Raw genomic sequence first — 22529 nt, 5'->3', positions numbered from 1 at the left:
GGATTCTACAAATGTCTTCTAAATCCAAAAAAAAATTGGGGGCGGGAAAAGCCTATAATATCAGTGGTTGTCAAGGACCACCCAAAATGATATGAATTTGGCCTCGGACCCCCCCATCTCAAAATATGTTGTTCCAGGGACCCCCCCAGAAGCAAAGATTTGAGTAAAAAATATATACATTCAAAGATTTACACACATTTTCACAAGCTCGTAGCACGGCACTTCTTGAATAGTCAAAGAAATTCTAAAAATGACACAGATGCGTTCCCGGTCTTAACGGGTTAATTTATAGAAAAAGAAGGGCAGAGCTGTGGGTTAAAGATATCTCAGGTCTGGTGACAGGGCAGATTCAGACTGCACTGTATCATCAAAGCGTGATGTGAGCGGGGGATAAGTGGGGTGCACCTCCCCTTTCAGCAGAGATAATAAATGGCATTCCATTGTAAGCTATATATCTCGCCCGACTAGCAAAGAGGCAGACTAGCGAAGCTGTCAGGCAGAGAAACCTTGTATCTGCATTTTGAATCTTTTTTAGAATGGCCTGTTGAAGGGGTCTTCAAAATTAACTGTGTTGCAGACTTTTTCATAGATAGTTGGATTCATGCTAATGAGTATTTTCAGATAGTTAACCGTTTAAACCCACAATATTTAGTCAACTTGACCATTGGCTCTGTACTTGGTCTGCTCTTTTTCCCCTCTACGGCGACTCTCAGAAAAATAGCCGATCTACAAGCTCACAACACCTCGCAGAACGAGGCGTTGTGAGCTTGTAGATCGGCTATTTTTCGGCTAATGTTCCTCATCACACACAAAGATTTGGCGGACCCCCTGTAGTAACTCTGAGGACCCCTTAGGGGTCCCCGGACCCCCTGTTGAAGACCCCTGGCCTGTTTTTCTATAAGTGGGGTTGGGACACCTCATTAGCTGTATTGTGATTGGCTCATTAGTACACCCCTAGCTGTACTGTGATTGGCTGACTCTATTGGCTGACTCTATTCAGCACTGTGATTGGCTAGCGAGACACATGATGACATTAATAACCTATAAATAGGATTATGCACTTCCAAAAATCTTTTTTTTTTGGAAGTGAGCTTCCATCACTGTGATGACCACTGTGATGACCACACCGCCCACTTCACACTGGGTGTGATTTTTATACTTCATCATAGAGTTACGCAAAAGCAGCAAAGAAGTTACATCACAACAACACGTCATGATCTTGTAGAACTTTTTTTTTTTTTCCTTATTTTTTAATGTTTATGATTTTTGAGATCTTGTGACTAAATAATAACTACCTTGGATCCATTGGAACACAAGTTCTCTTCCTGAAAAGTAACAGTTTGTAGACAGTTGTAGGTTTCTACCTGACAGCGAGGATGTTCTATTCTTAGACGTCATACTGTATTTATGGGGGGGCCTCTGGACAGTTAATAGCAAATATAGTTTGATGGTGTGATTTAATAGGTGCATCAAGTAGAGCATGTGGTTCTCAACCTGTGGGTGGAGACCCCCAGGGGGGTCACTACATGCTTTTGGAGGGTCCTCAGGTCCTCAAAAAAAATACCATTACCGTATCAAATCAACAAACTATACTATACAAACTGGTCAAACATTGGCCAAATCGTCAAATAATATAAAAAAGAGGCTTTTTTTTTACAAGCCTCGCGCTTGTTGATCTGCTATTTTCACAATATCTATCTTTGGAACCGAGTCAAACTAAATGTAATGCCTCAAGTCCTACAATTCCAAGTGCTTGTCAGGGTAATGTATGATTATCTTGGGGGTTCATGTCCAGAAAAGGTTGAGAACCACTGAAGATACGATCATAATACATAAGTACAGGATAACGTATTCTAACACATTTCTTACATTTTACTATGAAAGTGTAAAAGATCACCCATCATACTGTGTACAGTATGACTGAATCTGAGAGGTGGAATTCAAATGGACACAGTACCATTACGTACAGTATATAATTAATGTTGACATCAGTGGAAAGAAAATTCAATACAGTTGTTTTGTTGGATTTTGTTTCTCCATAAATATCTCAATACTTTATGAGATACAGAGTTCTCACACTGCAATGTATAAGTTGGTACCGGTTAGTTCATACATTCACTGTCTGTGCCACAGTATGGCATTAAACATTATTTTTGGTCCAAATTACATCACTTCTGCCAGATCTCACATATCAAATAAAATAGCAAAATGTCACCGAAAACACGTCTGCACGTATAAATAACAAAGTAAAGTCATCTGATCTGCACTGGGCATCAGATTTGTGGTAGTGGGTATGGGTAACGCCATAGAACTGAGAGGGATAGAGAGGGCATTCCCAATTCAGACTGAAAATGACTGAAAGGTCATTTGTCTGCCACACATAACCACATGAATCTTAGCGTCTCTCTAGCCGACCTTGTATAGAACTGTACTTTTGAACTGTACTTTCCTGTGCTTTTTTTGCAAACTGCTAATAAAGTATTCAATCAATCAATCTCGTCTGGGCATGTCCTAATAGGCAAACATTCTGCAAAAATAAGCGAATATATGGCGCGTTGCAAAGCGTTGTGAGCTTGTATGCATTACATTGGAAATGACATAATTTCATAAAATATATTGTGCTTAACAGTCCAAAACTCATACCCACCAAACATGGAACGCGTCCCTGCAGCGTTGTTAAAATGCTACCGCAGTCATCTTAACCATAGCAAAGGAGACACTCACAATATGACTATAGTGCTCCTTCTAGTTGATCTAACTCTATGGACGACACTTCCTGTTTCGCACATCCACCGTTTAATATGTCAGGTTTATCGCCTCGGTGACCCCACTGGCATCGGCCATTGACATAATGCACTAGTTAATGCCGTATCAAATTATAGACCTGCCTTGTGATCTTTTTACTCGGCTGTTGACTATAAGTGTTGTTGGCGTATGACCAAACATCACGCTCTCTACTCCAGTCAAATCTGGAGTGCTGGCTGTCTAAAGAGGGACCTGTAAGGGTCCGTTATTTACGCTCTCTGAGTTAAAGGAACGCTCCACATTTTGCTGTGTAGATAGGAGATCGGATAGCCTGGGAGAATCTGATAGCCTCTATGGCACTGCGTGACAGCAGCACTGTCTGGATAACCGAGAAGCTCAACTCGGGGGCATTAAATAACCTCTGACCAGTGTGTGTGTGTGTGTGTGTGTGTGTGTGTGTGTGTGTGTGTGTGTGTGTGTGTGTGTGTGTGTGTGTGTGTGTGTGTGTGTGTGTGTGTGTGTGTGTGTGTGTGTGTGTGTGTGTGGTCTCACCGTGTGCATCCACACACGGTGATAGAGAATGATATCATCCTCTAAATCGGAGTGGGCAGCAGACACCTATTTCCATGTTGTAATGTCTCCTCAGTCCAACTGCCTGGATGCAGACACAGCAAAAGTAGATAACTGTAGACCAGAGACCTCAGAATAACACTGACTCCTGACTGACTGACTGACTGACTGACTGACTGACTGACTGACTGACTGTGCACAGCGAGCATGCACCGTTTGAACAGCTTTGAACAGAGTCTTAAATTAAGTGAAGTGGATAAATGAACACTGAGGATTTTACTGCGTACGTTCAATGTCAATGCATGGTTTGTGCATGAAGAGGATGCACAATATTCATATGCACATCTAAAACAAAGACACATACCTTTTCTAGATTAGCACTCCCTCGGGCTGTTTATTAAATGCATTAATGATATAGGATCTAGATGTAGTCAACATATGGCATGCAACGAAGATTACAGCAAAGACCGTTGGTTGAATGAATAAAGGCCGTTTCAGACAGGGGGGGGGGGGGACGGACGATTGACGCGCCTTAGTAATTCATTTTCACTGAGAGGCGGGCGATTAATTGGGACGCCCAGAGAAGTTGAGGAAGGAGAGGCAAGCGGGCGCGGTCCCATAAAATTCTCTTGCTCGTTTCATGCACACGCCCGCGGGCGGCAAGAGCTGGATTGTAAGCTTTTTTCCCCACGCTACAGGCAGGTAGACAAAACAACAATGCCCGCGTCGTGATCCCCGCTGATCCAAGCGAGAACGCCCGCGTCAATAGTCCCCCGTCTGAAACGGCCCTAAGGCGTGGAAAAAAGGCTGACCACAATCCAGCTCTTGCCGCTCGCGGGCGTGTGCATGAAACGAGCGTGAGAATTTCACGGTGACGCGCCCGTTTGCCTTCAACTTCTCCGTCCGTCCCAAATAATCGCCCGCCTCTCATTGAAAATGAAATACTAAGGCACGTCAATCGCTCCCCGTCTGAAACGGCCTTTAAGGGGCATCAATTTAGCAGAATGATGCTACAATACTAAAAGGTCAATTCAGTTCAGGACATAGTAGTGGATTCATGTATCGTAGCGGGTTTTATAAAGGCCCTCTCAGAGTAATATAATCACAAATACAAAGACTCACTATGCATGATGCATTAGTACAGAAAGGTTAACAGCAGCAATCCACGCACGCACACACACACACACACACACACACACACACACACACACACACACACACACACACACACACACACACACACACACACACACACACACACACACACACACACACACACACACTCCCTAAACAGCTCCACTTGTAAATAATGACGTAGATAAGACAAAGATTGGTGTGTAAACAGCGGAGAGATGATTTTATAATAACCGCTATTATCACTGCTGGACCTCCTCACTGTAAATACATAAACCTATTAGAATACACAGGGTGGTGGTGGATCTGTGTGTGTGTGTGTGTGTGTGTGTGTGTGTGTGTGTGTGTGTGTGTGTGTGTGTGTGTGCGTGTGCGTGTGCGTGTGCGTGTGTGTGTGTGTGTGGGGCAGAGATGGGAACAGGGTCCTCAGAGAGTTGCACATGCGGGAACACAGCCGAGTCTAAAATGGCTTCTAACCTCTAACCATAAAGGGCCGGAGGCTCAATTCACTCTCTATGTGTGTGTGTGTGTGTGTGTGTGTGTGTGTGTGTGTGTGTGTGTGTGTGTGTGTGTGTGTGTGTGTGTGTGTGTGTGTGTGCGTGCGTGCGTGCGTGCGTGCGTGCGTGCGTGCGTGCGTGCGTGCGTGCGTGCGTGCGTGCGTGCGTGCGTGCGTGCGTGCGTGCGTGCGTGCGTGCGTGCGTGCGTGCGTGCGTGCGTGCGTGCGTGTGTGTGTGCGTGCGTGCGTTTGCGCTAAATGCACGAGCATGGGCGCACGTGCAAGTCTGTATGTGTGGGTCTGAGTGTGTGGGGTCTCTTTCTGTGTGTTTCTGAAATAAGCCACATTTTGGGTCAAACTTGGTACAGTACATCTGGTTTGATGTACAACATTGGGATGCATGTCTAATTGGGGACAAAACCGGTGTCCCCAATTTGATTTTACTGCTGTTTCATAAGGTTACAGTTACGGTTAGGATGTGATGTATCCGTAAGTGAGCATCTGAATGTAATTTTATGTGAACTGCCTTCACATACGTGTGCGTGTGCGTGCGTGCGTGTGTGCAAACAGTATTACGTGTGTGTGACCTGATATTGTTTCCAGACAGCATTAGCCTCAGCCTTAGCTTTAACATTGTTTACCACTCTCCTACACCCAACCATCTGACCACTTAACACCAGCATATGTTTTCAACACGGTGTGTGTGTGTGTGTGTGTGTGTGTGTGTGTGTGTGTGTGTGTGTGTGTGTGTGTGTGTGTGTGCGTGCGTGCGCGTGTGCATGCGTGCGTGTGAGAGAGACATAGGTGTGTGTGTGTGTGTGTGTGTGTGTGTGTGTGTGTGTGTGTGTGTGTGTGTGTGTGTGTGTGTGTGTGTGTGTGTGTGTGTGTGTGTGTGTGTGTGTGTGTGTGTGTGTGTGTGTATAGGTGGGTGGGTGGGTGGGTCCGTGGGAGTAATCCGAGACAAGAACAAGTGGGTGAGAAAGAAAGAATGATAGAAAGGAAGAATGGAACGAAAAAAATACAAAAGAAAGGAAAAGAAAGAGAGCTGAAGGAAGGCTCTGCTCCGCTAATTTGATGAGTAAGCGGCTAAGCGCTGACAGCGTTCTTTCTATTCATATGTGTCCTATGGAAATGAAACAGTCACCCAAGACTACTGGCAATATAATGCTTGTAGTAAATCTGCAGATAATGCTTGGATTGTTGTGTTTGTTAGCATAAACATTGTGAGCAAGAGTTTCCTGCTATCACACTCTCCATTGCTTAATGGCTTCATGACACATAAGGAAGACGAGGTTACGAGGGAAAGCGGAGATGCAACGTCTCAACGGGCCCCAATTATCCAGCAAAAACATTTACCATACCAATAGGAGGATAATCTAATTTAAATACTCTATGAGTATAACATAATACATAAATGTAATTCACACATTTAGTTATTTGTTTATTTGGCATAATCGTATTTTCCAAAAAGGCATAATTGACAAATTTCGTTACAACTATTCAGGGTGCCTTTCTTTCTTTCTTTCTCTCTTTTGTTTCTTTTTTCACCAAGGTCAAAGTGCTGTTTAATCCATTCAATCCGAGAACGCGTCTCTGTCATTTTCGATTTCTTTGGCTATTCAAAAAATAGCAGATATACAAGCTCATAGCGTGGCACCGAGTGAGTTCTATGAGCTTGCAGATCTGCTATTTTTTTGCAAAAAAAAAGTGAAAATGTGTGCAAATCTTTGAATATATATTTTTGGGGGTCCCGGAACAAAATATTTTACCAATGTTCGCATTAAATATATATATTCGTTGCTGTCCGGCAGAAATTGCATTTTTTTCCATAAATCAATGCTATTGAACACCCTTTACGTCTGTCTGTTGGTAAAAAAAAATATTGAACCAATGAAAAGCATTAAAAAGCGCTTCTGACAAAACCAGCTAACTCCATTGGATCCTCAAACTTTCTGCTAAACCAGCTAACTCCACCAAAGGGGGGTGGAGTTAGCTGGTTTAGCTGACTCCAGGCTCCACCCCCTTTTGACCTCCAACCTCATTGTGAGCTTGGAGGTCCATTCAGCTGTTCTTATCAATGATGAACAAAACCTCCTAACTCCACTTTTTTTTTCATTTCCTGAAAAACGAACATTTTGGAGTTAGCTGGTTTCTGCCGGACAGCAGAGATATATTCAAAGATTCAGTGGATTTCCACCAGATGGCGCTGTTCGCTAACCTATGAATGATGCCTTGCCTGTCGGAAAAGGATAGACCCGGAAATGACGTCATTTTTTTTTAACAGCTCGTTTATTTCCTGTTAATTCGTTGTGGAAAAATGGCTTTATCTCTGTTTCTTTTTTGGCAGAAACAAGCCACATTCAACTGGCCAAAACTATGCAACGGATTACCACGACCGGACATTTCCCCCCCCCCCCCAATTCTAAGAGACCGTGCGTGTAATGAGGCAATCGCCGTGAGGACGCGATCACGGAAAATATTCCATGATTATTTTTTTGGTTAGCAAAAACACTCGAAAATCGCTGGCAGTGGTGTGGCAAACAATGTGTTATTTCGTGGCAGTCAAAGAGTTAATGGGTTAACTTAAAACACAATTTTCAGTTGAAGCTTCCTAGTTGTAGCCCTCAGTCAATAAACAGTGCCTTTGTGATTCACAATAGATTCTCTGTAACAAGCATTAAGCAGTGCTGTAAAAGCCTGTAGGAGGTGAAGTGTAAAGAGCAGCAGCCAAACTTGTGTCCGTTAAATGACTGATTGCCAGACGCTCTGTATATTTCTGTCTGTTTGTGTGATGCGGTTGTTTTTCTGTTACTTTTTGAACACCAACGCCAATTCATGTCAAGTGAAAGGCAGAGGATTCCGTGGTGACCTCATGCAGGGGTTTCCTATGCTACCTGCTCCAAAACAAAGACGTACGTACAAGTATACAAACTGGGAAAAAGGGAATTACCAAGGCAATGACTTTTACTTCTATTCTGCAGAGGGAAAATGAGCAACTTAATACGTTTACTGTCTGCCCTGCGTTGACCAGCTGGTGGTTACCATAAAACATGAGATAAATGGTAGCTTGTTCGGGAATCCATTATTTCAGTCGTCATTAATTAGCGTCAGTGCCCTACTTAGACTTCATAAACCCAAATGGTTGATTCTCCCATGCATTTCTGAGAAGTGTGGTTTGGCCCCGGGGTCAGGACACATTTTCTTTGGGTGACAAGGTGATTTGTAAATTACAGTAAAACAAGGATCAAGTGGAGATGGGAAGATTTAAATGTGATAATAATGAAGACGCAAAATGCTGTCTGGTCAAGGCTGGAGAAATTAGGGGTCAATTTGGAAGGATAGAGAAATGGTGATGGTTTGAAAAGTTTCCAATATGCCTTTCTTTTATTTTCTATCTTTTCCCCCCATTTTTTCTTTTGACAAAACACACTACAAAGCTGTCCCTAATGTTAACCCTAACCCTGCAACAAAAAAAAAGGAATCCAGACATTAAGTTCTGATGGCATTTTGTTTTTAACGGAGAGTGTCCGAGCCACTGAATGTTTCTGACCAGATTAATTCAGCCTTGAATAATGTATCAAAGCTACTATTAGGAATGACTTCAGCAGATGTTGGGAAGACAGCGATGGCAACACAGTTGGAGTGGGAAGAGTGAGAGAAGGGAGATTCCCCAGACAAAACGAGAGCGCAGGGAGAGAGAGAGAGAGAGTGTGAAAATACATCTTACACATTATGTGTGTCAGTCATAAGGGATTGTGTTTAAAGTTTTTGGTTCTTTTTTTGACTGAAAAGTTCATAGGGTGGGGTGGGGTAGGGACACTGGACATGGTCCCAGGGGGAAAGAAAAAGGGAGGGAATGAGTATTTCTCTACATGGTAACCCGACACCGGCACTCCTTCCCTCCCTTGTCTTCAAGACTGGCTGTGTGTGTGTATGTATGCCCACGTGGGTGCATGCATGTATCATATGTGTGTGTGTGTGTGTGTGTGTGTGTGTGTGTGTGTGTGTGTGTGTGCGTGCGTGCGTGCGTGCGTGCGTGCGTGCGTGCGTGCGTGCGTGCGTGCACGTGTGTGTGTGTGTGTGTCCGACAACAGCTGATAGCCAATCATGCTAGGGTCTTGGCCAACAGCCTACACAACATGATATGGAAGTCCAGTGTGTATATTGTGCTGTGTACGTGCTCTTGCATTATGCATAGCCGTTACTCCTCTGGACATCAACGCGATGAAACTAAGGCTCAAAAGGCACACAATGCCAGCACTACATAAACTGTGCCACCTAGCCTTTCAGCACTTCTTAAAAAGAGTGAGGCAATCCCTATGATTGCATTACATTACACCGCTTTTCAGGCATTTAGCTGAAGCTCTCACAGAGAGTGACTTGGACTAAAGTTCTCGTTTATACTTTAGCCTGGGCCGGTGTCGCGCATCGAGATTAGCCGATCTGCAAGCTCACAGTGCGTCACGCTGCGACGCATGGGTGAGCTTGTAGATTGGCTATTTTTGATGCATGACATGATGCACATCTGAGTATACAGTAAATCAGGCATAAGTGAAAACAGTAGATGTGCTGATGTCCAGGGACTATAATAAAACCCTGGCCCTGCTGTGTGTAATATCAGCAATATGCCGTGTGCAGGAACTAGGAGAACCTTGTTGATTGTCCAATCAACACCCATGGATATTCTGATGGATTTTGCAATCCATCTTCCACAGTTTGACTCCATCCCAAGATAACCAAACAGGCCTACACATGCAGGGGGAACATGATCAGAATTGGGGCACTGAACTGCACCAGTGGTGGAAAAAGTACTCAAATGTTTTACTTAAGTAAAAGTATCAATACTGCAATGTAGAAGTACTCTGTTACAGGTAAAAGTCTGGAATTCAAAATGTACTTGCGTAAAGTCACAAAAGTATTGGTATCAAATGTACTTCAAGTACCAAAAGTAAAAGTACTAAAATGTTTGAAAATAGAAGATCTACAAGCTCACAACGCGTCGCGATGCGACATGTTGTGAGCTTGTAGATCTGCTATTTTCAAATAGCCTTCGTATAAAATAGGGCTAAAGTGTTTAATGCATGTTTTATAATGTAATAATTTATATCTGCAAAGTCACTAGAAACTAAAGTTTTCAAATAATTGCAGTGGGGTAAAAGTACAACATTTGTCTCTGAGATTCAGTGGAGTAGAAGTAAAAGGAAAAGACAATCGGAAATACTCCAGTAAAGTAAAGTACTTGAGTAAATGTACTTAGTTTACTTTACACCACTGGACCGAACAACAAGATCATCATCTTCGGCAAGACTACAGAAAAGACACAATCATGGTGAAGATGAGGTCACTATCTCAACTAAGCCGCTCTCGGCTCATAAATCAAGACACGACTTGTCAGCAGTGTCCATTTCATTAGCAAGAATCTGGCGGATATTCTAGACCATTGCTAAGCGTGTACCTGGGAATACTCAGAATAGAGGCACAGAGGAATTGACGCCTCTCTACAGCAGCTGCCCCGGGCCTCGTGATAAATGCTATAGTGTTATTTCTTCAGTAGACATTACATTGTTGACAGTTGTTAGGCCCCCCCCTGTGTACAATTCTGCATCCATTCTGCAACAGTACTAATAGAGGTGGCCTTTGTGAGACGTATCCATCATGCAGCCCATCTGAAATGACACATGGTCATTTTGTCTATTTGTGTGAAAATAGCAGATCTACAAGCTCACAACGCGTCGCATCGCGACGCGTTGAGAGCTTGTAGATCGGCTATTTTCAAATAGCCTAAGTATAAAATGGGGCTTAAGTGGCTAATTAATGTTTCATAATATGATCATTTATATCTGCGAAGTAACTAAAGTTTTCAAATAATTGTAGTGGAGTAAAAGGACAATATTTGCTTCTGAGATGTAGTGGAGTAGAAGTAAAAGTACTGTATAGACAATTGGAAATACTCCCGTAAAGTAAAAGCACCTCAAAATTGTACTTAAGTAGGCTACAGTACTTAAGTAAATGTACTTAGTTACTTTACACCACTGAGAGTTAGTACGGTGTTCCCGGTGTTAATGCTACAGTCGTAGCTCTCACTGTACAACGTGCAGTATGTTCAGCAGGGAAGACATCACATCTGATAACAATCTCACCTGATTAACAACTCCTCCTCTTATCTCCTCTTATCTCGTCCCCTCCTGCCAATCACTGAGGTATTTATACCTACATATACCTATGTCTGCCTGTCATTTGGGCTTTTTTTTATGTTGCACCCCTCCAGCACCCCAGAGTCTCCCCTGTTTTTCCCCCCGTCTTTCAACTCTCTCGCATGTACCGTCAAGTTCCTAATGGAGGTGGAGGTTGTAGTTATAGAGTAGAGGAAGAGAGGCTGTTTCGACCATAGACATATAAAGGTAGACGCCTCCTCTGGCTCTGAAGCGTCGGCATCTCGGACGCACTTCCGCTTCCTCTATGCTTCCGGGGGGAAGCTGGAAACTTCCGTGTGCGTCACAGAAGGGGGCGTTCGGTAGGCCAATCAGAGGCAGGTGGGGTGGGTCTTTTCTTAAGAGGCAGCCGCGCAGCAACTAGTCAGTTAGACGCGCTGTGATTGGCCAGTAGTTAACGTGATGTGATTGGTCAGTAGTCAAACAGCCCCCGGAAGAGCCTTGTATTGAGAGACCAGTCGTTACAATGAACTGCAGAGGCCAATGAGGTATCTAGGTTTCTATATCTATGGTTTCGACCCTCAGCTTACCCAGTGTCTGTGTCAAAGTGTCTCTGAGCAAGACACTTCTCTAATTCCTATAACAGCTCATCAGAGCCATCTGAATCAGATTCTGAATCAACTTTATTGTCACAGTACAAGTCTACTGGTGTTCTTGAGCAGCCATCAGCTGGGCGAAGCTGTAAAAACATTTTCCCCTGCCACACCGGGTAGCAGAAAATAGTCAACGGACCCCTAGCCAAAGACTCAGGGTTTAACCCATTAAAACCAGGAAAGCATCTGTGTCGTTTTTTTTGTTGTTGCGTTGGCTATTCAAAAATAGCAGATGTACAAGCTCACAGCGCATCACTTTGCTGCAAGCTTGTACGTCTGCTATTTTTTAGTGTTTGAAAACATTTGAAATAGTTTGAGAACTACCGTTTTAGAAGGCATTTGTAGAATCGGCCTCACGCGCCCTCTCTCCGTCCATTTTGTTCTCCATTTCCTAAACCCATCATCGTGACCCTTCATCCATTCTCACCCGGCCTATATCCCTACATCCCCTCCTTTTCCCTCGTCCCATTGCACACCATTCCACTCATCTCCACAACAACCCCTCTTACGTCAATAAATAAACAACTCATGACAATGTATTATTTGAAGGCGTGGTCTTTATTACCAGTGAACCGCGCATCGATTTCTCAATAGCACTGTAGTCAAATATTATAAGGCTGAGCCAACTAAACATATGTCTGTCTAGCCGTTACCTTATAGGACCTTGGTTCATTCACAGACACATGCAGAGAAAATCAAAGTCCAACTGAGAAATCCCTAAAACAGCTCTTTGGCCGGTGTCCTGGAGACCATTACTCCAAATATATATACGTATTAGCCTGGAAGGGAGAAGTTCAATGCACTCAGAAGAGCTGACAGACACCAGCAGCTGTTTTAGACACGCATGGGGTCTCTAGATTATGCTGCATTTTTTGTCACAAATTCTTCTTATCACAACGATCTGGCTGATATTCAAGGTCGTTGCAGCCAGTACGTTGTTTTAATCAAATCAGACAGACAAGGGAATACATTTCTAACTCAGCTGGACAGTTGGACTCTGCACTGTGTTGTTGTTAGATAAGATATACTGTATAAAGCCTGATTAATACTTCCGTCGCACGAAGATGGCCGACCGACAATGCGTCGTGGATGCGACACATTGTGAGCTTGTAGCTCTGCTATTTCACTGTGTGACCGAAGTGAGTTGGACTTGCTGGGGGATGGGAATCCATGGGAATCCTCTGCTTTTGATATCCCCCAATGGTCATTGATTTTGATGGCCGATGGGGATAGGTTCTATCTAAATCAACAACAATTATTTTTTTCAAGATTTTTCAAAAATAGCGGATCTACAAGCTCATAGCGCGGCACTCGGTGCCACGCTATGAGCTTGTATATCTGCTATTTTCAAACCCTCAAACCCAGTGTACTGTATGTCAAATGCAGAACCACAAAGCTGCAAATAAAAAGAGGACTAAATGCTAATAGGGTTAAAATTGTCAGATGGTGAACTGGCAATGCCAGTTTCTACACCATCATCAGTTACAATGTTGAAATCATTGTCATCATGAATGTTTCAATTCATAGTTATATAGCCTGTATGTTAAGCTACACATGAAAAATGTTGTGAAATTCCTAAAATTGAATGAACTGTTATATTTTAGAATTTTTATACCTGGTGAAATAATGACTATGTAAATAAAAACAGACATACAGACAGAGCACAGAGGACAACTCCCTCATTAATAACAATCTTGACCTGAAATTGTCCGGCAGTTATGAATCTCATGGTCATGGTTTTACCATTTGTGACACTGTCCAGAGCAGCAGAGACAAGGAGGAGGAATTGTGTATCCGTGTGTGTGTGGGCGCGTGCGTGCGTGCACGTTTGTGTGTGTGTGTGTGTGACACATGGCCTGACTGTCAGTGAGTGGACCACTCCCTATGATCACCAGCTAACACACTGACTGGTCCTTCAGTCTGTGTGCCTCGGCCTTCGACACAGTCCGGCCTGGCCCAGTCTGTCAGGAAGGTTCTGGCAGGGTGACTGAACTCTGCAGAAGCCTGAGCCAAGATCCCACAGAGACACACCCTGGACCAACACCAGAACCATGGATATGTGTGTCTCTCTCTCTCTCTCTCTCTCTCTCTCTGTCTTTGGTATCATCATCATCATATCCCAGAGACACACTGTTTATCATACCACTCAAGGTGACAGCAGTGACCTCGTGCGACCTTGCGGCCACCCATCCCGCACCCCACAACAAACTGGCACTTAGCTCTTTGCACTCTTTGGTCCAAAACCACCAAATGGGGCCCTGGCTTGTCTTTTTGCGGGCACCCACACAGTGTTAGAAAAGAGTGTGATTTAAAATGTATTCGACGTGGATCCAGAGCTGAATGAGAACCATAATATACAGTCGACACAGAAGTTTAACCATTCCTTTCACATGGAAAAAAGGTCTCTTAGGTTGAAGTCATCGCACAGTAAAAAATCCTCAGCGTTAATTTGACTCATAAGAGTGCACGAATGGACCCCCAAACTAAAGGGTGCAGACACGTTGCATATTTCTGTTTTGTGCCACATCCTTCCACCATGAGGCTATAAATTAACTTTACGTGACGCGAGAGAGGAGAGCCATCCTTCCATAACAGGTGCTTTTCTAGGGCAGCACGGGCCTGCGCAGCTACATTAACCCATTTAGAACGGGGAAAGAATCTGTGTTGTTTTTAGATTCCTTTGGCTATTCAAAAATAGCAGATCTGCTATTTTTGAAAAGAAAATGGTGAAAATGTGTGCAAATCTTTGAATATATATATATGTTACAGTATGATTGGAGAACCAGTACGATTGAAGAAAGCGCGCTCGTTTTTACCACCCACCCAGCACTAGAGGGAGCCACAAGCCAGGCTTGTGCACAAACATATATGGCCACACACACACACACACACACACACAGTCACACACACAGTCACACACACACACACACACACACACACACACACACGCGCACACACACACACGCGCACGCGCTCATGCTTTTTTTGGTTTATTGAAAGCAGGACTGTTTAGATACTTTTATTGTGTTCTGGCTTTTGTTTTACTTTCTCCCTGACACACACACACACACACACACACACACACACACACACACACACACACACACACACACAGTGATCCATGAAAAGAACTATTCTGTCCCTATCGGTTTACAAATCAAACGGCGCTGAGTCGACTAGTGGAGCGTCGGCCGGTCACCGCGGGCACTCGCGCCTGGAGGCGCGAGGGCGCGCTTCCTCGGCCTCAAGCTCCACTAAGTCGGCGCGCCGTGCGTGTGAACGCGTGTTCAGCGTTCCCCTCATAGATATTATGGTTCCCCTAGCGTAGCTTCCTGGTTGCTATGTGGGGGGGAACAACAAAAGACAGGTCTCCGTCGGCGCATCAAAGCCCCGCCTCTCCGCGCTCTCCTTCTCCTCCTCCTCGGAGGAGGAGAAGGAGAGAAGGAGAGGACGGGACGCGAGGAGGAGGAGGAGGAGGAGGCTCCTCTTCCTCGCGAGCCTCGCGTAATAACCCCCCGCCTCGCAGCGCCGTCCTCCTCCTCCTCCTCGCGAGCCTCGCTAATAAACCCTGTCTCGAAAAGCCCCGCCTCGCCCCGAAGGAGCCCCGTGCCTAAAAACGAGCGCTCTGTCTTCAATCGTACTGGTTCTCCAAACGTACTGTGACATATACACTTTTAACTAAAATCTTTGCTTCTGGGAGGTGGTCCCTGGAACAAAACATTTTGAGATAGGGGTCCGCGACCCAATACATATCATTTTGGGTGGTCCTTGACATGAAAAGGTTTGAGGACCACTGAGATTTAAAAGAAGAAATTTGTAGAATCCCCATCTGAACCAAAGATTTTAGTTAAAAATGTTGGCTTAAAAAAAAATATATATATATATGTTCAAAGATTTTCACAAATGTACATGATAAAAAAAAATAGCAGATCTACAAGCTCGTAGCGTGGCACCGATTTTTGGAATAGCCAAAGAAATGTAAAAATGCGCTTTCCCGGTGTTAATGGGTTAAAATCAGATCGTGTGGGAGGCTCACAGAGGTTTGACTCAACCAATAAACAGTTGCTTTTGACATGCTGAATGTCAAACAGTGACACACACAGATGTGTGGGTTTTGTAGGGCAATAACGCCTTAGAGAGAAGCAGCAGGTGGTTTGAATAGTGAGATACAGAGGCACAGGAGAGGGTGGGGGAGAGCGAGAGAGAGAGAGAGAGAAGTCAAAACACAAGCCTGCTGAGTTTGCAGTGAAGAAGGCAATAAATGGGAGACAGAGGCATGATATCGTTGCTGTCGGGGAGAAACCTCGTATCTTCATATTTCAACTTTTCATGTTTTGTTTTTTGTTTTTCCCCCCCCAATGTTTTATCCCACGATTTTTGAAACCCATTTTTTCACTCAGTGCCAATTGCCTAAGCTGTAATCCTGGGCGCTACTCTCCATCTGCCAGCCTGGGGAAAGCCCCGAACTGAGCTCATGCTTCCTTCAACGCATGAGGAGTGAGCAGGCCGCTTCTTATCACCTGACAGGGGGGAGTTTCCCCGGTTGGACGTAGCGCGTGGAAGGAACACGTTATTCCAACCAGTTCCTTTCCCCTCCATCAGGCGCCCCGGCTGACCAGGGGGAGGCAGTATTTTTTTGTGAGGGTATCGACACTGGGAGAACATGCAAACTCCACACAGAGAGGACCTTTCGCCAACCCCACCTAGGGTATGGGCACTGATGACGCGGAGGAGAGAACACGTCCGAAGCGCCCACAGCGTCCCCGGCAGGAATCGAACCCAGGACCTTCTAGCTGTGAGCGACAGCGCTACCGACTGTGCCACACCGTGCCCCGTAACTTTTCATGTTTTTCTTTTGTTTTTGTAAATGAATGCCTTACTTCCTGATGCTAAAGTGTCACACAAAAGTCGCAAAAATAACTCATCTACAAGCTTGCGATGTGACACGTTTTGAGCTTCTAGATATGCAATTATTGCTATTTTTGACAATGTTTCAAGTTTAAGTGAAAAGCAACAGTTTTGGACGTACAAGGTTTCCAACCGAACAGAGACGACATACAGCAGTAAAGAGAGAAAGGAGAGAGGGAAAAGAATAAGAGAGAGATTGAGAGAGTGAGAGAGACCTAGGCACCAGGCCCCAAGCCAACCCAAACACTGTTGCTATGAGATGATGAGGAGATAATCTCTGGCACAGCATGGAGGACTTAAATCAGACGGTCTCAATCTGTGTAACTCGTGACTTCTACAAATGAAGGAACGCCTGCATCACTCTTTCACTTCACTTTTTATGTTTCGCAGCTACGCTATTTCACTTGATTGATCGTCGGAGGAAATCGTGAAGTAGCTAAGTACATATTTTCAGGTCATAAGAACGCTATCATGGGCAATATTCAAAAATATGCATTGTTCCACATTTCTAATTATCCTGTGACCTGCCCGCACCCCAACCCGGGGGTTCATAAGGTCCACACGTTGAGAATAAATGATGTATTGATCAAGCCCAAAAGAGGTCAAAGGGGCATTTCCAAGGTCCTATACGTGCACAGAGGGGTCACTTCTGTAAGACACCCCTGTATTATATTGATATAAAACTATTTTGGGATTGAGAGTCTTGAGGGAGTTATGTTTTTACCATCATTTATACATATACATACTGTGTCATTTTTTGGATTTCTTTGGCTATTCAAAAATAGCAGATATACAAGCTCATAGCGCGGCACCGAGTGCCATGCTATGAACTTGTTGATCTGCTGTTTTTGAAAGATCTTGAAAATTTAGCAAATCTTTGAATATATATTTATTTTTCAAAGCGAACATTTGTCAAATGTTCATTTGTCAAACATTTGACAAATGTCTTCTAAATCCTAACAGTTTTTTGAAAAAACATATGTTTCTATATCAATGGTTCTCAAACTTTTTCATGTCAAGGAACCCCAATTGGCCGCGGACCCCATCTCAAAAATATTTTGTTCCAGGGACCCCCCAGGGGAAAATTTTGAGTTACAAATGTTCGCTTAAAAAAATGTATATTCAAAGATTTACACACATTTTCACAATTTTTCAAAAATAGCAGATCTACAAGCTACGAGCTTGTAGATCTGCTATTTTTTTAATAGCCAAAGAAATCTAAAAATAAATCACAGATGCCTTCGATTAATATAATAACTTGTGCAGGGGGGGGGGGGGGGACTAACCTGGCAGGACAGGGCTGGCTGTGGCAGGGCATCAGTCCAGTAGCCGGTCTGGTTCTGGGATTGCAGTAGGAGGTGTTCACCTGAACCCTCATATCTTTGTAGCATGCTGACTTGGTGTTCATCTGGCCTGCATGAGGAGAAGACATCACATTCACATAAAGCCAGCTGCACAATATAAATACGAGGCACCTGGTTTCACTACTACAGCATGTCAACAGCATGAAGTCATGAGTGATGCTATGCTAGGAAACGCTTGCATGTGCTTTTCATGTGTCTTATGTACTTGGTATTATGTGCTATATTTGTGTACTACTACTACTACTGTTTCTGTCATTATTGTGCCAGCAACACAGTGTGGGAAAGTATTTATAATATTCTGGAGTGTAATTCTCTCGTTCGTGTGATTAATAGCTATTTCAACCACACAAAAGCCACAAAGAGCAAAGCTATCTGACACATATTCAGTGGGGTTTCTTTTCTATTCTTTTTTCTTTTTTAATATATAGTTTTCTGCAGATTTTGATTGTCTCTTCATGTACTCTTATAACTTATACTTATTTTTTAAAATATATATTTGTATTGTATGATCTTTCTTTTTTTGTGTAAAGCACTTTGAGTTGCATTTTATGTATGAAAGGTGCTCTATATAAATAAAGATTATTATCGTTTATCATTATCTATTGTATGTGTGGATGTTTAAATTTACGAATGTAATGTCTGTATGCAGTGTTGCCAGATTCTGTGAGGGAAACAAGCAACCAGGTCTAGGAAAACCAGCCATAAAAGAAGCAACTATGGGCCACATGAGCACTTTAACATATGCATCAGCTATTTGAAAATAGCAGATCTACAAGCTCACAACGCGTCGCGATGCGACGCTTTGTGAGCTTGTAGATCTGCTATTTTCAAATACAATCTTGCGGGGAAATTATAATAAGCAGACCTGGCAACCCTGTCGGTATGTCAAAAGTACACGTCAAATGATTATAAATCACTATTATCTGTTCATAAACACCTTGGTCTCACTTAGGTGTGCTTCCTCAATCAATCCTGGGCCATTTGTCAGACCTTTAGATTTATGTGAAACTTGAATCCGGACGTTGGTATTTGGCCTTTAGGCAAGGTCAGTTTGCAGATCTCAGGCCCCACAACACTGTGTTCTAGCTATTTAGCTCATTCACACTCTTTAATAAAGCCAACGACCCTTGACCCATTATAGGGACTACAATCAGGAGCCAATGATGGAGGTGGTTGAGGTAAAGCTAAATAGACTGGGGGTGGAGGAACTTTAACCCTGCGGGGTCACTCAGTGGGCACTCCTCCACACTGAGGGCTTTGTTCACAGCTAAACACACACACATGAAAGCAGGCAGACGTGCACTTCATAGATACACACATGTACTCATGAACGGTGGTGTAAAGTAACCAAGTACATTTACTCAAGTACTGTACTTAAGTACAATTTTGAGGTTCTTTGACTTTACTGGAGTATTTCCAATTGTCAATACTTTTACTTCTACTCCACTACATCTCAGAGGCAAATATTGTACTTTTACTCCACTGCAATTATTTGAAAACTTTCGTCACTACTTACTTTGCAGATTATAATTATTACATTATAATTCCGGAGTAGTACTTGTAACCGAGTACTTCTACATTGCAGTATTGATACTTTTACTTAAGTAAAACATTTGAGTACTTTTCCCACCACTGCTCATGAATGCAAAGAAAGACACATGAACACACACACACGCACGCGCATGCACTCACGCACACGCACACACACACACACACACACACACACACACACACACACACACACACACACACACACACAGTACCAACCTCAAACTATTGTATGCACCCCCAGGTTACACCCAGGTCATTACAAGGGTCTAATGGCAGTCTCTCTCTCTCTCTCTCTGTGTGTGTGTGTGTGTGTGTGTGTGTGTGTGTGTGTGTGTGTGTGTGTGTGTGTGTGTGTGTGTGTGTGTGTGTGTGTGTGTGTGTGTGTGTGTGTGTGTGTGTGTGTGTGTGTGTGTGTGTGTGTGTGTGTGTGTGCGTGTGCGCGTGTGCGTGTGCGTGTGCGTGTGTATAATAGCAGGTCTCTAGTTGGATAGAAGAAGGACAAAAGGTCCCTCCACCTCTCCACCATTGAGTCCTAGTAATGTGTCCTCTCTGTAATGATGGGGACGCTTCCCCTCTGGTCAGTCCACTTAACCTGCAGCTAAAAGCCTCATTATAGATCACAGAGGGACAGAGAGGCATCGTTAGATCCTGGACCACTGATCTACTGGCAGGCTTCTTTCATTATTGGTGGGAAACCAAAATCGGTGCAATCTTGTTGTGGGTCAAAAATGTTTTTGTTTCCATTAAGACTGGGAACGCATCTGTGTCATTTTAGATTTATTTGGCTATTCAAAAATAGCACATCTACAAGCTCATAAGCTTGTAGATCTGCTATTTTTAAAAAATCATTAAAAGTTGTGCAAATATTTATATTTTGTAATTTTTTTTGGCTGACATTTGTAACTCAAATCTTTGCTTCTGGGGGTTCCTGGAACTAAATATTTTACAAATATTCGCTTTAAAAAATACATAAACCAAGATTTTGCCACGAATTTTCACGATTTTTCAAAAATAGCAGATCTACAAGCTTGTAGATCTGCTATTTTTGAATATCCAAAGACATCTAAAAATGACACACAGATGCGTTCCCGGTCTTAATGGGTTAAACGAACCTTGCTGCCAGTTGGCAAGACACTATTTTTTTTTATTTTAATTTTATTTATTACAACAATTGGATTAAATTAATGTTGTGTTCGATCCGATTTTCCTAAAATCGACCTCAGTCAAGGAGCAATACTGGACTTTTATGAAGTGTTACTTTCAACATCTCTTGGTGTTAATTTGAGATTGTTGTTGTTCTTAATGATTATAATGATTAATGATGCCGAAACATGATGCTATTAACAAATGGAAAGATATGAATAAAAGTGACACGAGACTCAGGAATGAGTAAAAAAACAAAACAAGAATGGAGGTTGGTCCCACATGCCTTTTATGGTGAAAACATTATGGTCAGAAATATGTTAACCCAATAAGACCTGGAACGCATCTGTGTCATTTATTGATTTGAGCTAAAAAGCATTATTTTACACTTTGGCTATTCACTTTGGCTATTCAAGCAGATTGGCTATTCAAGCAGATTTAGCAGATACACAAGCTCATAGCGCGGCACCGAGTGCCGTGCTACGAGCTTGTAGATCTGCTATTTTTGAAAAATCGTAAAAATGTGTGCAAATCTTTGAATATATATTCTTTTAAAGCAAACATTTTTAACTCAAATCTTTGCTTCTGGGGGTCCCTGGAAAAGAATATTTTGAGATGGGGGTCTGCGGCCAAATACATATAATTTTGGGGGTCATTGACATGAAAAAGTGTGTGTGTGTGTGTGTGTGTGTGTGTGTGTGTGTGTGTGTGTGTGTGTGTGCGTGTGCACGTGGGTGTGCATGCGCGCATCCAGTACGTGTAGTTACCTCCAGCGCATGTTGCTGAGCACTGGGAGCGTATGATGGCCCAAGAATAATTGTGCTTGATGTGGGTCTTTTTCAGAGTGTATTCCCAGCGCACGCCAGGGTTCCAGCCCTGCAGCAAAATCTACAATAGAGAGAGAACAGGAAGGAGTATGAATAGATCCTTGACAACAAAATGTAAACAACGCCTTTTTGTGTGACTACAGGCTCCATACTGCAGGGGTAGAAAAAGTATTAAATTTTTTTACTTAAGTAAAAGTAGCAGATCTACAAGCTCACAATGCGTCGCCTCGCAACGCATTGTGAGGTTGTAGATCGGCTATTTTCAAATGGCCAAAATGCATATAGGGCTGAAGTGGCTAATGAATGTTTTGTTATAATAATCCAAATCTACAAAGTAACTAGTAACTAAAGCTTTAAAATAATTGTACTGGAGTAAAAGTATAATATTTGCCTCTGAGATGTAGTGGAGTAGAAATAAAAGTACTGAAAACTGGAAATACTCCGGTAACGTAAAAATGCCTCAAAAGTGTACTGAAGTACAGTACTGGAGTAAATGTACTTAGTTACTTTACACCACTGCCATACTGTATACCTCTATGACTAGCGTTTCGTTGGTGGGGCCGGTCGAGGTGAGGCTCTCGGGTCTGTTGTACGGCCTCTTGTATTCGAACAGGGCCCCGGCGATGGGGTGTCTGCCGGGCCAGTCCACCGTCCAGCGCCCGTTCAGGTAGTAGCGTCTCTGGGCGTCCCTGATGGCCAGGTAGGAGCTGGAGGTGTTGAGCTCCACCACGCGGATGCTCCGAGCACCGGCCGGGATGGTCACCACGCCATAATACTCTAGGGTAAAGACACAAGACAAACAAGACAATAAATTGTCTCTGTCGGGGTGGAAAAGTCCAAAGAAATAGCAACAAAAAAAATCGTCAAAAACGTCAATAACGTCAATAACGTCAATAACGTCAATAACGTCAATAACGTCAAAAACGTCAAAAACGTCAAAAACGTCAAAAATAGCAGATCGACAAGCTCGAAACGCGTCGCTTCGC

General features: G+C 43.3%; 1 protein-coding gene across 1 annotated transcript in view; it reads right to left on the bottom strand.

Moving 5' to 3' along the window:
* The window catches only part of adamts16 (ADAM metallopeptidase with thrombospondin type 1 motif, 16), a gene marked incomplete at its 5' end in the record, with an annotated part of 92384 nt that overhangs the window by 9582 nt on the left and 60273 nt on the right, over positions 1-22529 (bottom strand). Inside the window, 3 exons of the mRNA XM_080425910.1 lie at positions 17945-18071; positions 21484-21604; positions 22076-22320. Coding sequence (XP_080282036.1) covers positions 17945-18071; positions 21484-21604; positions 22076-22320 — 493 coding nt within the window. The remainder of the gene's footprint in view (positions 1-17944; positions 18072-21483; positions 21605-22075; positions 22321-22529) is intronic.

This window comes from Gymnoscopelus braueri (assembly GCF_963280865.1).
Source record: "Gymnoscopelus braueri genome assembly, chromosome: 4".
Taxonomy (NCBI): domain Eukaryota; kingdom Metazoa; phylum Chordata; class Actinopteri; order Myctophiformes; family Myctophidae; genus Gymnoscopelus; species Gymnoscopelus braueri.
Note: the sequence above shows the minus strand (reverse complement) of the source record. Positions and strands in the feature narration are given on the sequence as shown.